At 41.3% G+C, this 16,006-nt stretch overlaps 2 protein-coding genes across 3 annotated transcripts; both read right to left on the bottom strand.

Moving 5' to 3' along the window:
- Positions 1–410: 410 nt before the first annotated feature.
- Positions 411–7,768, bottom strand: TRIM69 (tripartite motif containing 69). 2 transcript variants are annotated; one of them, XM_087972733.1, is made up of 7 exons: positions 7,616–7,768; positions 5,472–5,986; positions 5,001–5,096; positions 4,066–4,299; positions 3,678–3,700; positions 1,966–2,090; positions 411–1,552 (listed from the first exon to the last, which is right to left on the bottom strand). In XM_087972733.1, the coding sequence occupies exons 2-7, from the start codon at positions 5,964–5,966 to the stop codon at positions 1,008–1,010; spliced, it is 1,518 nt and encodes a 505-aa protein (XP_087828859.1). In that variant the 5' UTR covers positions 5,967–5,986; positions 7,616–7,768; the 3' UTR covers positions 411–1,007. The 2 variants fall into 2 exon arrangements, with proteins under 2 accessions (XP_087828859.1, XP_026539847.1); XM_026684062.2 differs by lacking the exon at positions 7,616–7,768 and having other exon boundaries at positions 5,472–6,314.
- A 1,275-nt stretch (positions 7,769–9,043) lies between these two features.
- Positions 9,044–16,006, bottom strand: B2M (beta-2-microglobulin). The gene is made up of 4 exons (XM_026684064.2): positions 15,718–16,006; positions 11,859–12,137; positions 11,115–11,151; positions 9,044–9,587 (listed from the first exon to the last, which is right to left on the bottom strand). The coding sequence occupies exons 1-3, from the start codon at positions 15,788–15,790 to the stop codon at positions 11,138–11,140; spliced, it is 366 nt and encodes a 121-aa protein (XP_026539849.1). The 5' UTR covers positions 15,791–16,006; the 3' UTR covers positions 9,044–9,587; positions 11,115–11,137.

Genomic DNA, 16,006 nt, shown 5'->3' with positions numbered 1-16,006 from the left:
GCGCCATCTTCCCTGCCAAACAAAGTCAGTGGGAGAAGCCACACTCACTTAGTGACCGTGAGATCTGCTTAACAACTGTGGTGATTTCCTGAACGGTGCCACACACAAAAAAGGTCATAAAACCAGGCACACTCACTTATCAACAGTCTCGCTTAGCAACAGAAAATCTTGCCTCAGGTGTGGCATTAAGTCAAGAGCTACCTGTTGAACTTATTTAAAAAAAATAAATCAGGGGGAATGAAGTTTGGCCGGTTATTATTTCGTCAAGTTTCTGAACCTTTGCCTGTTTCCACACCGGTTCTGAAGAAGGGAGCTTCCCATCAAACATTAGGAGGAGAGGCGGTGGGGAAAAAGATCCACGCTTCAATGTAACATTTCATTTTGATTTGATCAAGATACCTTTATTATTCTTATTCTTATAATGTTATGGAATGGAACACTAATAGCTTGGGGATACATCCTTCGACTCAACCTGACAGTTGGAAATTCTCCCACAAAGAAATCGGATGACCCACGTTGGAAAGACTCTTTAAGTGGCCAAGGAGACATCTGGCAACCCTTTTCAAAACGTGACGGTTGTCCTAGCTCAGAGGTCCCCAAACGTGGCAAACTTTAAGACTTGTGGACTTCAACTCCCAGAATCCTCCAGCCGGCATAGCTTACTCTCTTGTAATCCCTTCCTCTGCAATCTCTCTCCACTTTAGGAGGCTAAGAGAAAAAAAGAAACAGACACGGCTGGCTGGAGAATTCTGGGAGTTGAAGTCCACAAGTCTTGAAGTTGCCGTGTTTGGGGACCCCTGGCCTAGCTGAACCACAGAAAGGGACAAAGGAACTACTCTACTGTTGATAAGAGCGGGGAGTAAACCTCAGCAGAAGTCCAAGGGAACTGGTTGGGCCCTTCGGCCGGCCCTGGGGACCATACCCCACAATCCTATCAGCTCCTTGTTTCCCACAGAGCTAGGCTGAGACATATCGGCTGAGGAGACAGCTCCATCTTCCCCGTGCTTCTACATATTGAAAGCAATGATTCTCAGTGGTTCCTTGTTCTCTCCCGAGTCATTGAGACATGGGCAAAAGTAGGGGTACAACTTCTCGGTGAATGTGTCTGTGAAAGTGTAGAGGTGAGACATGGCCGTGGCCTCGTAAAAGGACACCTGTCCTCCTTCGTAATCCAAATATATTCCCACTCTGCACAGATTGCTAGACAAGGTTAGACATTTGGGGTAGACATCTACGGCCTTGAGCTCGTTCTTATTCCTCAACTTGATCAACCAGTGGCCTTCCTTGGGTGAGAGGGGATAATTCCCTTTCCGGTTAATGCTTTCCCGGACAACTCCTAGAGTCCACTTGATCTTCTTCTTCACTTCCACTTCCCAATAGTGCTTCCCGGTGGTGAATCCTTCAGAAGCTAAGACCGAAACGCTGCAGTCAAATCTTTCTGGAAGATCTGGAAGAATCTGCTTCGTGTCGTTATGCCAGACGCAGGTCAACCCTTCGGAGAGAACCAAGTTGGGGTGGGCTGTGTTGGGATCCAAGGTGATGAAGGTGATGTCTGGGGAAGGAAGGACATGATTGGTGAAGCCTGGGAGATGCCTCCAAATGACTTGACACACAATAAAACAAGGCCCATCTATACGATATGCTAATTTTCTTTGGTACAGATATGAAATACATTATCCTCTTATTCTAAAATAAACATCAATACACAGTATTTCTATTTCATAAACAGTTCCAACTGTCAAATCCCAAAATTAAATGTGCGCCTCTTTCAGTTACGAGCAAGAAGTCCAACAGTGGTTTCCAAGTGGAAGCAAAGTTAGATTTTCCTTAATCAGAATAACTTCTTTTGCCATCTCAGTCTGTTGCATTAAGCTTCCCCATCCCTTCTTCCATGATAGGAATGTGGGGGGGGGGGAAATCAATTTCATTTTAAGATCAAGCAATTGGATCTGGTTGCTTCTTTACCTGGATTAAGAACAGTTCTCATTTCTTTCCATACCGCATAATGCATGGGGCCCTTGAATTCTCCAGGGTTCAGCGCCCCCATCACTAATTGTCCCAGAGACGAATTGTCAGCTTTGTTCTCCATCCTACACAGGGTATTTGTAGAGTTAGTTAAATGTGGCCATGATAGGGAGTGGGGGAGGGGAGATAATCCCAGAAACAACTATTACCTTGGGATATACTGGCTAAGGGCAATGCACTGAGGAACACTTCCTGCCTCAAAGAATTGTATACGTTGTCCCCAACTACTATATGGAAAAGTGCTGTGTTTGATGCCAACATCGTGGAATCACCTGGGATTTCTTCCTGTCTGATATAAATGCATGGAACTAAGGAGGGAAAAAAATGAAGTGGCAACCCAGGCCAATTAACTTATTTGTTGTAGTTCTTTGATCTTGGTTCTTTTCTTGCAGGCTTTTCATCACCCAACTAGATAACAGCATCCATGCACCAAGCTCGGAGAGCACTAAGGGCTGCACAGTTCAACCTGAGCTACAAATAGTCTCCTTTATTTAATACCAAAAAGGATACAAAATGTGGACAGAATCTAGAAATTAGAAATGACTGAAATGTGGTAGGTAGGTAGGTAGGTGGATGGATGGATGGATGGATGGATGGATGGATGGATAGATAGATAGATAGATAGATAGATAGATAGATAGATAGATAGATAGATAGATAGATAGATAGATGATAGATAGATGATAGATAGATAGATGATAGATAGATAGATAGATAGATAGATAGATAGATAGATAGATAGATAGATAGATAGATAGATAGATGATAGATAGATAGATAAATAGATAGATAGATGATAGATAGAGAGATAGATGATACACAGAAAACTATTGTCTTCTATTAGAACTCATTCATTGATACATGTGTTTGCATCAACACAAAAGAAACACTACATGGATGCTGAAGGGTTGAATGTTAGGATTCCCAATTTAAAGGGAAGAACCTTATGTATTTATGCTTGTTTGGGTCCTTCAGACAGGATACAATACACAGCATCAGGAAGATCAGGCCAATCAACCAATGGGAACAGTCCAGATTTTATGGTTAATTTTCATATTTCTTGGCTACTCTTGAACTCTGCTACAATCATTTCAATATATTTCCTTATAGACTCGTACTCAGGGGTGGAATTCAATTTTTTTAACAACCGGTTCTGTGGGCGTGGCTTAGTTGGTGGGTGTGGCTTGGTGGTCATGTGACTGGGTGGACATGGCTTGGTGGTCATGTGACTGGCTGGGCGTGGCCAGCTCAATATCACTCACATCGAGGCACACATCTCCTCGCCTGGCCTCTCGTGACTGTGGGGATGCTGCAACAGTCGTAAGTGTGAAAAACGGTCATAAGTCACTTTTTTCAGTGCCATTGTAACTTTGAATGGTCACTCCACACAAGCAAAGTACCAGCAAAGGAGGGGGGGAAAAACTCCAGAGAGGTTCCTGAGACAGGAAGTCTAGTCCTGCCAAGAATGTAATAAGGGTTAACGGAGAGGCAGTTTCTGTAAGCAACACCAGAATGTTTCCTTCCTGCCTTTCTTACAGGATTAGGCCAGTAATTTCTTCTAACATCCGGTTCTCCGAACTGCTTAGAATGTTAACAACCGGTTCTAGTGAATAGGTGTGAACTGGTAGAATCCCACCCCTGCTCGTACTCACCGTTCTACAAATGGCTTTATTCCCTGTCAGGAAAAAAAAGAGAAAAGAAAGAAGAATCATTTCTAAATTGTCTTCCCTTTGGACCCATTTAGAAGTATAAATATAACTCAGCAAAGCAAGATGGGTGGTAGATTAGATTTCAAAATTCTCAATGGCCTTCAGAGTTTTGAAAGGCCCCGGTGGCCTTCATACTTTTCTAAAATCTATATGAAGTGACCTTAAAGCCAAATGGCTCTCAGCTTCATCTCCGACCTTATCTACTTGACATTGTAATTCTCAACTACGTCCTTCTTCTCTATGCCAAGCAGATGCCCCTGAGTTCTACACATCTAACACACCAGCAACATTATCCCAAAGCACGTGCAACTGTGTAATCTGGACATCTTACTTTTAGGAAACCGGCAGAATTTTGCTGGTACAACCTAGCTTGAATGCAGACCAAAGTGTCTTTTGCAACTTGTGAGCGGTCTTGGAGTTTGTTTAGGTTGCCTTCCATTTCCTGCAGAAGGATTTCGCTCTCTTCTTTTAAGTGGTGAATTAGCACTTTCTCCTTCATGTGAAGAAACTGGTGCAGCTTTAGGAACTCCAAGGAGATATGGTACTGGAGTTGTAATTTGTTTTCCTGAAAATTGAAGAGAGAGAGAGAGAGAGAGAGAGAGAGAGAGAGAGAGAGAGAGAGAGAGGGAGGGAGGGAGAGATTGAAAACAAAGTCCACGCAACTAACTTATGCTAGCGATATGGATTCTGATCGTTGATCTGTTATTTACCATGGGACTATAATTAGATTGTAAATGAGCTTTTGCAACGTTGCTTTCGACTTATTTCCTCTTTTTAACAATGGCTACCAAGAAAGAAAAATGATTCTGATTTTACTGGCTTGCAGTGTATTTATTTGGGTTCAAAATGGGGAAATAAATGTGTTTCCCACACCAAAAATATTTCAAACTAATAGTATCTACTGAATTAACAGAATAACAGAGTTGGAAGGGACCTTGGAGGTCTTCTAGTCCAACCCCCTGCTTAGGCAGGAAACCCTACACCACTTCAGACAAATGGTTCTCCGATCTCTTCTTAAAAACTTCCACTGTTGGAGCATTTGCAACTTCTGGAGGCAAGTTATTCCACTGATTAATTGTTCTCACTGTCAGGAAATTTCTCCTTAGTTCCAGGTTGCTTCTCTCCTTGATTAGTTTCCACCCATTGCTTCTTGTCCTGCCTTTAAGGTGCTTTGGAGAATGGCTTGACCCCCTCTTCTTTGGGGCAGCTCCTCAAATAAGAGGAACACTGCTATCATTCATACTCACGTTATGCATGCATACTCACTTTATGACTGGATATTTTCTCCTCCTGAGCATTCTTCAACACCTCCATTTTTACCAGGATGGACCTGAGCTGAAGTCTCAAGGTGAGTAACCTTTCCTGCGGATATAATGTGAAGTTACAGCTACATTTTAGCCTGATTAAAATGCAACCGCTCTCAGCCCCAAATCCTTAGCCTTCAAAAGTGGGTTATCATCGAAACGTGGGTCATTTCAAACAGAACACCAGTGGGGTTTTTTTTTAAGCTCAAAAACCTTCAGCAGTGTAGACTTCAACTCCCACAATTCCAGAGCCAACATGCTGGCTGTGGAATTCTGGGAGTTGAAGTCCACACCATTTAAAATGGCTGAACTTGAGAAATACTGCAAAACATTAAGAGGGGATCTGCTGGGACATCTAAAGGGCCTTCAAAAAGCTTCCCTTGGACCGGATCACAGGACTATTCGTGGGATCTGGCCTCAGCACGTCATTTACCGTATATATCTGCACTGCATCAGGGATGAGAAGAAACTGAGTACATTGATCTTTGGGCATCTGAGCTTCTCTGCAGGTGAAACAAGCTAGTGTCCCTTGAGGCTTCCAGTAAAGGGTCAATGGTTCTCCATGCTCCATGCATTTCTGCTGTTGGCCTCCCACGTGACAAGTCTTAACCTTCTCCGCCATCTTTTCCAAGGCTTGGTTGATTATGAACTTGCGGTCTGGAACATTGATGTGACATTCTGGGCAGAAAACGCCCTTTTTATTCCAGATGGCCTCCAGGCAAGGTTTGCAGAAGTTATGGCCGCAAGGTAGAATGACCGGCTGTTTAAACAGTTCGAGGCAAAGGGAACAGGACAACTCCTTGGTGAAGTCATCTGCATTCAGGTCCCACGAGGTGTTGGACGAGCTGGCAAGAATCGGGCTCACTGCTCGTTCGTTTAGGGAAATGAGTGAGGAACTGGATGGATTTTTGCTGGTGGAAGTGGACATTGTACTGGAAAGAGCAAACACTAAAGCAACAACCAGAAGGAGGGAAGAAAGCAAGTGTGAGAAGGATTCTCTTAAATGACAATGGTTGGATTAGTAGATCACCTACCTGGGGTCACCTCCAATTCCATCACTGAAGGAATCTACGATCCTTAACCAAAATAAAGTTTATTATCTGATGAATTTGCTAGATTCTAGCTAGAATTGTTGGATATGAGATGAGTGGCAACTAAATTTGATGAGAGAGAGAAAGAGGGATAAATAGATAGATAGATAGATAGATAGATAGATAGATAGATAGAGATAGAGATAGCTAAAGATAGTGGTAGATAGATGATAGTGAGAGATAGATAGATGAAACGAGAGAGAGAGAGAGAGAGAGACAGACAGACAGACAGACAGACAGACAGACAGACAGACAGACATGAGAAAGAGAGAGATTTTGAACAATAGGAGATATGTTGGAGTATAACTCCCAGGATTAAGTCCTTCTGATGAAAATCCTGAGAGATAATACACCCACCCACCCTTGCCAAAGTGGTCAACTAAGGAAGACTGATGTTTGCCATCTCCTGTTAAATTCTCGTGCCTGTTTTTTTTTTAAATTGAAAAATCTGCAGCCCAATTAATCAGAATCACCTTTGTAAGCCATCAAAAGATTTCACTGGTTAATTTGGCCAGTTGATTGGCTACATATTACAAATTAGAATGATATAGCGAAGAGTTACTATATCAGTCTTTCAGTGTCCCAATGTTATTTTTTTTTAAAAACCCACCAATGCCAGTATTTAAGAATGACAGGTTGTTCCCAGGATGCTGACCTTGATATGAAAGTGAAGTAGCCCCTTCATGTGGGGTTTATAATTTACTTTGGACCATCATTTCCCCACCTGAAGATCTTTAGAGGGGTTGGACTGCATAATTCTCATGATCTTCAGCCATTTTAGGACTTCAATGACAGAGCTTGGATGATGCAAGTGACTTATAAATTACAGAGGTACCTTGGTACTCATCATTCATTCCAGGAAGTGCGTTGAGTACTAAAAACAATGAATACCAAGCAAACCACATGACTTACCACATGGTCCTTTATTTCAGTGGGAAGAGGTAATGACTCACAAGACAGCCAACAGCAACAAGTTGTACCTTAGACATCAAGTACCAGGAGAAATGACAAGTACCGGGACAAAATTTTCACTTCAAAACAAATCACGTACCAAATTTGACGAGTTTTGAAGCAGTCACGTACCAAGGTATGACTATAAACAAATAATAATGGCAACAACAACAATCTCAACAGTTGTGGGCACCAGGTAGGAAATTAGACCTGGTGTGGTCCAGACTCAATCCTTCTACTTTGCTGTTGGTAGATAAATCCAGGTATCTCACCGATTTCTACTTGGTGTTATTTCAGACCTGGAATGCTTTGAAAATATTTTTCAGAATGCCACACTGGGACCTAGAAGTCACCATCTAGCCCTTCCTCCTTGGGGTGTTTCAAGATAAATGGATCCTGGCTTCCAATTTCCACCCATTTCTACAATGATCTATCATTTATAGCCTTTCAAGGAATTCACCTATTTTGCAGAATAACGTCTTTGCTTTCTTGTTCACAGAAACCCTCGGTTCTTTGCCCGTATTTCCTCACTAACCTGCTTTCAGTATCCTGCCTTGTAACTGCCACTCTCCAACTGTCTTCTTCTTCCAGAAGATTCCATTGGCTTCCTATGCAATGATTTAGTCTCAAACCTCCCCATGAAGCTATCAAAGCAAGAACTGAATAACAGCTGTCAAATGCCCCTTATTCTGTTCTTGGCACTACTTTCCAACTGATTGTAATCCAATATTCCCAGAGAGGCATGGATTAACACCCATTTGTTTTCATAATCTTACATCAGGGGGGGAGGGGAAACCTCTTCCAAATCTTGTGAGAGTTATAATTTTGAGACATTTATTTATAAACCAAGTAACACCAGGATTATTTACTGACAAAGAAATCCTCATACAATGCAACTCTTGAGAAATAGCATTGCTGAATTATTGTCTGTGCAACTTATTTCACCAGCTGTTGAAGGACTAAACATGTGCAGTGTGCTAAATTTAGCTGAGAATGTTGGCCAGATGTCATGTAGCTTATGTTGGCTTTTCCCCCTCCGCCCTTTTCCCATCTCATTAATGGTTTTTAAAAACTGAATATTGTTTTAATGTATTGCTTAAGAGCCATGGTGGCGCAGTGGTTAGAATGCAGTATTGCAGGCTAACTCTGCCTATAGCCAGTTCTATCCTGAGCAGCTCCAGGTTGACTCGGCCTTCCATTCTTCCGAGGTCGGTAAAATGAGGACCCAGATTGTTGGAGGAAAGAGGTTGATTCCGTAAACCACTTAGAGAGGGCTGTAAAGCACCATGAAGCGGGATATAAGTGTCATGCCCCTGGTGGAGGCTGACTCTGAGGGAGAGGAGGAACAGCTGACAGGGAGTGGAAGTATGGCTCCGGAGGTAGTGGTGGAGGCTGGGGAAGGGCAGAGGCTGGCTGGGCAGTCAGAGGAGGACCCAGGCCCACCCCCTCTCCATCCTTGGACACGCAGGGAGGAGAGGCCCTTGATCCTCTTCATAGGCTGCAGCTGTGACAACTGAATAAGAGAACAGACCTGCATACGAGCGAGTGCTGGAAACAAAGCGTGGAAATATCTTGTTTATTGTTCCTCTGCCAGTTTGGCATCCTTCCCAGTCTGTGTTCTGATATCTGTGGAGTCTTCAAGTCCTTATCTTGCCTGGTTTATGTTGTTTTTTACCTCTTTGTAATTTATAGGCATTTTTAGTTTAAACAGCATTTCCTCCTTCTTGTAACTGCTTGTGTGGGAGTTTTTTGTCTCCAGTCAAGGATATTTGGAGCTTGGAAGAAAAGTGAAGGAATAAAAGGGGCTTTACCTATTTTTTGTGACTGTGTTTATTTTGTATCCCACCCTGGGTCATCACAATAAGTCTAAGTGCTATTACTATGTAGCCTAATATTTTATTGTAAACTACTTTTGAGGGGTTTCACTCAATCACTCAAAGCCACAAAGAACTTCCGAAGAAAACATTGTTAAACAACTTTTATTGAAGGTATGCATACATTACTGGAGGAACATATATGTTGGGTAAGACTGTTAACTGAGCTAATCTATCAGGTAGCAGTTTATAAAAGGAAACTTTATCATTTTTAGAAAGTTCATTTCTTCCAATCTTATCTCTGCAATAACAAAAGAAAATACTCTTAACTCCTAAAAGATTTAACATAGCAATAAAGCAAAAGTAATAAACTTTTCAAACAGATTGATTGATCAGCCATATTTAGGAACTCACTTACTTCCTCAGAGTAGACTCTATAAGACTGTGACTCTATATTTATGGTGATGACTCTATATGGACTATGACTCTAAATATAGAAAACTTTTTATAAAATCATGATGCCCCAAATGCTGATTTATATAAACACGTGATGTCTATCTTTGATTCTTTCCTGAAAATGCATTGCTTTAAAAAGTTGAAATGGGAGCTCTTCAGTCAGCGATAAGCAGAAATCGTTTTTGAAGTCATTCATAAACCGCATCAGCAGAAATAGTAAAGCAGTATTCATCAAATCTGGTGGGGGGAAAGATTATTTTTACATTAAAAAAACAAGAAATGTGGTATAATACACTATAGACTGGATCTGAAAATCAAATAAATTGATTTTTGCATCTGTGTTTGAGTCTCTCTTAACAGGGCTATATTGAAAATATAAAAACATGCAAACATAGGGAAAGTACTTTTAAAACTATTGCAAGAGTTGTTCGGGGCTCTTGTAAGGATCGCCAAAAGATGGTGCAAGGTGTTTTCAACTCTTCTGCTCCCCAAACCTGGCTAAATTATCCAAAATTGAATAAAGTTGGTTTTTCTTTGGGTAAGGACACGTGACTGATGAAGCTTCCTAGATGAGAAGCGAAACATCTTAGATTAACTAAGGTTGGTCTAGTTGTCACATTTTAATCTTTTTAGACCCATGAACCCATAACCCATAATCACAGCAGGTAAACTGTGTTTTACCTACAGTGGGTAAAAAGGACTTTTTGATAAGCAGGTAATGAAGGCAGCTCCGCTTTACAGAAGAGATATTAATTATGATTATTTTGGTTATTGTGTTCTATGCTTTTTCACAGTGTATCATGTGGATTCTGCACGCACATGCACACCTATACATGTATTCCAGCAGGGGAATTCTGGGAGTTAAACTTGGCCACTTTAAGATGTGTGGACTTCGATATACTTTATATAAAATACTTTAGCCCTAGAAAAAAAGGCTCATCAACGACTGTATTTTTTAAGACTTTTAAGATCATAACAACTGCCAGAGAGTCTGTTGCTTGCCTTTTATCGAAGCTCTATAGAGAGCATTTTATCTTATTGCCTCTGTGTGTGGTTTAGGAGTTGTACAGAGGCGGAGAAAAGGGCACTCCAAAGAGTGATAAAAAGGGCACAAAAGATCAGCGGATGTCCTCTTCCCTCATTGGAGGATTTGTACAACATGGGATGTAGAAGGAAGATACAAAAGATCTTGAGAGACCCTTCGCATCCAGGCCACCCGATGTTTGAGATCCTACCATCAGGAAGACGATATAGAGTGCTGAAAGCCAGGACAAGTAGATTTCAACATAGCTTTTACCCAAGTGCTGTGATCAGGTTAAATGCAGAGTTATGAATCTGGTGGTCTTAACATATATATATATCCTGGTTGTACAGTTTTTAATTGTTATCTGTTTTAATTTGTTTTATATTGTTATTTGTATATGTCTTTTGGTGTTGTTTAGTTGTATGTTGCGAAAGAGCACCTTATTTCGTTGTTCTCGGGTTCCTGAGCACAATGACAATAAATTTATCTATCTATCTATCTATCTATTTCGAGTAACACTGGTCTGAAACATCAGCTTTCTTCTTCTTTTTACAGGTCTCTTTCCTGGTGAAAACTGCTTAAACACGTTGGTTCTCTAGTTTCACTTTCCTTACTGCTTTGTCTTTTATGATAGCAAGCTGATATTTTACTGCCTGAGTAATAATACGACCCATTAAAATAATGCACACACTTCCGTGTTTCCTGTGAAGTATATTTTTCCTGAAACAGCCATCTCTTACCTTGTTTGCTGGAGTTTACTGGATTAGTAGTTCTGCTCTGTGGAACACAAAGAAAATAAACTTTCAGCACGTATTTCTTTAAATATATATCAAATCATTGAGGGCCTGCAGATTCTAAGCTAATATTTTGCTTCTGTTTTGCATGCTCAACATGAAGTTCACCTCCTAACTTTTTATTTTTTGTCTTAAATTGTTAAAAACAACCATTCTGGCAGCATTTTCTATCAAGGCTTTTTTTAAAAAATGAGTTAGCATTTTTTAGAGGAACCTCAAGAAAAATCATCTTAAAGATAAAAAAATGACTAAGGGAAGGCAAGAACAGAATCCAGCAGTAGCACATCGATCCACAACAGCTCTATAACAGATCCCTTTTCATGATGTTTACAAGAGAACTGCCCAGAATGGCTGGGAATTGGGCAGTATAAAAGTTTAATCCATAATAATAAAAACAATCAGACTTAACGAACTTATTGTATTTCCTTTTTTTTTTAGAAACATGTCTACTGAAATTCTAAGATACAGAACAGGGAAATTCTCATTATCACCTACAGAGTTCTATTATTATACCCCATGACGATGAAATAGAAGTAGCTCATGCATTGCCTGTTTTCCGTCTGCTCAACTATCAAAGGCTGAAAAAAATAAGCCATGGGTTCCAAAGCTGACACTATTCCACTAAGTAGAGGAAGGAGGGGGAGGGGAAAAAAAAAGAAACGGAAGAGAAAGTCAAGTCAAAGTAGTTACCCCATTTATAAACCATGGGTTCGCGGAACGCCTGGTGTTCCACTCTGCACGAATATTCATCTTTTCCATTGGGAACCACCGAAACGTGAGTCAGAAGCTGGAAGGTCCAATCTTCCTTGAAAGAGAGGTCGGACCGCTTGACGCCGGGAATTTCAACGTTGTTCTTCAGGAGAGTAACGTTGATTTTGGGAGGGTGGAAACCCTCCACAAAGCAGTGCAAAGTGTTCTCCTTGCCGATGGATTCAGGGTGGCGGGAATAGACTTGCACTTTAGGAACTTCTAAAGGTTGAGGGGGGGGGGGAAGAAAAAAATAAATAAGAGATGATGTTGTAAATCCCGGTCATCTGGCCCCTATATACTCCACCATGCCGAGGGCCTTGAGATAGCATTTTTGTAATTTAGAAATGAATGAGCTGGAAGGGACCTTGGAGGTCTTCTAGTCCAGCCCTCTGCTCAAGCAGGAGACCCTAGACCATCACAGACAAATGGCTATCCGGTCTCTTCTTAAAAACTCCAGTGATGGAGCACCCATAACCTCTGAAGTCAAGCCATTCCACTGGTTAATTGTCCTCACTCTTAGAAAGTTTCTCCTTCGTTCCAGGTTGCTTCTCTGTCAGCGTTCCAGCAAACCTCCATTCCAATCAATAACTCCGAGACAAACATTATCTCAAAGGCACCTTTATTTGGATAGCAAACTGGCACATCTGTGGAATCCCAAATCTGAAAGTTTTCGGGCTTCCTTGCAATATTCAAGACTACAAATCCATCCCCCGCCCTTGGCCGTCATCACATCACATGGCCCCGTCACGATCCGTCCTAAAGTAAGATCCTTATTTCATCCTCCGCCATACTCAATGACCTTGAACTAACAAAAGAATTTTATTTGGTCTACTCAGAGCTACTCAATACTCCCACTTTCTCAGGCTTGTGGCAGCATGGGAGCATCGGATCTCAATATGGCTTCCAAAGCTGGCGCTCTCCTTGATGAGTTTCCAACCAATAAGATTTGGTCCTCCGATGCTGCTTCCCCAGAGGACATGACTTCCAACAGCTAATCTACCCAGGTAGCTTCAGGCAAGCAATGCACAATAACAGGGCCACCTCTTTAGAAAAGATAGGGGGGACTTTTAAAAAAGAAAAGAAAACAGCCAAGAAGTGGGTTCCCAAATGCATCCTTTGGGCACAAGCAGGATTCTCCTGGCTCGGTATAGGTGGCCCTCAACATACAACCATAATTTTGGTTGCTAAGCCATGCAGTGCTTAAGCAAATTATCACATGACCAGACCCAATTTTTATTACCATTTTTATTATGGTCGTTAAGTGAATCAGAAGCAGGCTGGGAATTAAGATCATGCAGGGTGGATAAAAATCTATTTTTTAAAAAACATATATAGTTTTTATTTTTATTTTTATCAAATTAATTTTTTTAAAAAAGGCTTTTGGGGTAAAAATCTATCCAAAGATAGTTTTCTATTTAAGATATATTCATAATTTAGTTTATTCGGCATGAAATGGAGCTTAGTTCTGTAGCACGAGGCTGTATATCCTGCAATATTGAGACTGTCGCTCACAGGAGCTGCTGCAGGATGGTTGCTCCTTAAAAATTATGATTTAAATCAAGTTGATTTAAATCAAGCCTTTTTACTAGTGATTTAAATGGTGATTTAAATCAAATCCACCCTGCCATCATTGTAATGGCGATCACAAGGTTGTGTGAGATGTGTTGTAAATCCCATCCCCACCTCCAACTCTGGGAGGACAAAGAATAAATAAAAGTGCAAAGTACATTTTAGGGCAATTTTTTTTTTCCCAACGTGGCAACTTTTAAGATGTGTGGACTTCAACTCCCAGAATTTCTCGATCAGCATGTTGGCTGAGGAAACTCTGTAAGTTGAAACCCACATATATTATAAAGTTCCCGAGTTTAAAAAAAACAACAATGATTTTTTAGAACAAACAAAATGTTTCTTCCTTTTTTTGTTTTCACACTTTTAAAAGCGCTTTTGAAAGCATTGTTGTTGTTGGTTTCTTTGACAACGCATCCATCACAATTATCTTTGTGTTTTGTTCTTTTGCTTTTTCTATTTCTAGGATAGAAAGCAGAAGGTCTTGAGTTCGAGTTTCGGCCTCAGCTATGAAAGCCAGCTGGATGACTTTGGGCAGGGGACAGTGAGTTCTAGTCCTGCCTTAGGCATGAAAGACAGTTGAGTGATTTTTGGACCAGGGCCAAAGGGTCACAGCTCATACCCCCTCACAAGGTTGTCGTTGTGGTGGGGAGGAAGAAAGCGTGTGGGGTATGTTCATCACCTTGAGTCCTTTGTAAAAATAATAAATAAGTATATTATTTATTAAATAAATAAATATAAATAAATAAATTATAAATAAATAAATATATTCAAAGCAAAAGGAAAAAAAATATGTTCGTCAAGTGTCAAAAATTAACGTCCCAAGCTTCTTTTCACTATTAATTTCTCAGATTCTTAAGTTTTCCTCTACTTTCCTAAATCTAGCAACTACTGCGAAACTAGAAGAAGGTGTCATGGAAACTAGAAGAAGGTGTCATATTTTATTTTACCAGATGCACCATATTAGAAAACCTCTTTCCAGCACATCCAGGTCCCTTTCAAATCAAAGAAAATACTTGCTACTCAAGTCTTTCCCTTCTTCCCTTTTGCATTTCGGGCATTGAGCCCCACAACTAAATCAGAAACATAGCCAAGGGAAGAAAACCAAGTGAAGTTTAGAACAAAAGACAACAAGATGGCAGCCAACACAGGCCTCCGTGTTCCACACCCATCATGGATGCTTGCACACAACTGCTGGGGAGAAAAATAGATTTTTATTGTTTTGGAATAGTTTACGGCCATCTTGTGAAGTTTAGGCAGTTTTAAAACGCAATAAAAATTGAAGAATAAACAAAGAGAACCCCTCCCATTTCCTTCCTGTACATCCCAATCAACAGAAATAGGAATTTTAAAAAATGGAATTCAATTCAATTCTTATTATTCTTCCAACCAGATCTGTTCTCCCGGCACAGGCATTACAAGGGAGTCAAATGTTTCTTTTGACTTCCTAGATTATTTCTAAGAATAATAAAGGCAGGAAATGAAGAAATAAGATTATACCAGGCCACAGAAAGGGAAGGAAGAAGCCTCCGCTCACCTCCTTAAGACTACAACACCCATCTTCCTGCAAAACACCGAGCTAACCCAGGACAGACCCAGGAGAGCAAATTTAATTTCCTAGATTATTTGTTTAAAAAATAATTAAAGGTGATTTATCGGTAAATAAGATTATACAAGGCTACAGAAAGGGAGTTAAGAAGTCTCACCTGATCTCAACATTATAACACCCCTCCCCACTTCCCGCAATCTGCTGTGCTAACCCGGGACAGACTCGGGAAAGGCAAATTTAATTTCCTAGATTATTGGTTAAAAAATAATAATAAAAGCAAGATATAACAGAAGTAAGATTATACAAGGCCACAGAAAGAGAAGTAAGAAGTCTGCGCCGATCTCCTTATGGTTCCAAGTTCTGTCTTCCCCCAAACCTCTGGGCTAACCCGGGACAGACCCAGGAGAGGCAAACCCACCTTCAACTCCGCAAAGTCCCTGCGAGTTTGGGGGTCCAGACCCTTCTCTCCCTCTCACCCCCATCCCAACCACCCTCCCACGGGCTGGGCTAGAAGCTCCTGAAGAAATGCAACCAACAATAGAAAGGGTGGGGGGGAAACCCATCTTAAGCACAGCAACTTCTCAAGTCACCCGTTTCTAACCCGGGTCAGAAAGCGAGAACAGGAGAACCAGCGGCAGCAGCGCCGAAATTCGCAATTGCGAGAAGCAGAAAAGCGGCTCTTACTTTCCGTGCCTTCCGTGAGAACGGAGACCCCCACCAATACGACGCACCAGAGGAAAAGTTCTTTGGAAGCCATCGTTGTCGTTGTTGGTTGGCGTTGCGTTTATCTTTATTGCAGCCGCACAAGAACCGTCCGCGCACCTCAGGTCCCAACAGCGAAGTGACTTGCGGAGCTGGGGAACTACGCCTGAAAAAAAAAAAGGAAAGAATCTGTGTCTGGCCCAATCAAAAAATCGAACGGGCCGTGTCGTCACTGGTAGCTAGGCACGAGGCTTCCCGCTGGCGTCTGCTC

The sequence above is a fragment of the Notechis scutatus genome, chromosome 11, assembly GCF_049901735.1.
Source record: "Notechis scutatus isolate UNSWTSFEM ecotype Mainland chromosome 11, rNotScu1.2, whole genome shotgun sequence".
Taxonomy (NCBI): domain Eukaryota; kingdom Metazoa; phylum Chordata; class Lepidosauria; order Squamata; family Elapidae; genus Notechis; species Notechis scutatus.
This window is presented reverse-complemented; position numbering and strand designations above follow the sequence as displayed.

Coding starts and splice junctions, on each gene's coding strand:
- TRIM69 (XM_087972733.1), bottom strand. CDS start 5,966: ATGTCCACTTCCACCAGCAAAAATCCATCCAGTTCCTCACTCATTTCC. Junction 5,097..5,471: donor ATGCAGTGCAGATATATACG/GTAAATGACGTG, acceptor TTATATCCGCAG/GAAAGGTTACTCACCTTGAG. Junction 1,553..1,965: donor GAGAACTGTTCTTAATCCAG/GTAAAGAAGCAA, acceptor TTCCTTCCCCAG/ACATCACCTTCATCACCTTG.
- B2M (XM_026684064.2), bottom strand. CDS start 15,790: ATGGCTTCCAAAGAACTTTTCCTCTGGTGCGTCGTATTGGTGGGGGTC. Junction 12,138..15,717: donor TCTCACGGAAGGCACGGAAA/GTAAGAGCCGCT, acceptor CTCAACCTTTAG/AAGTTCCTAAAGTGCAAGTC.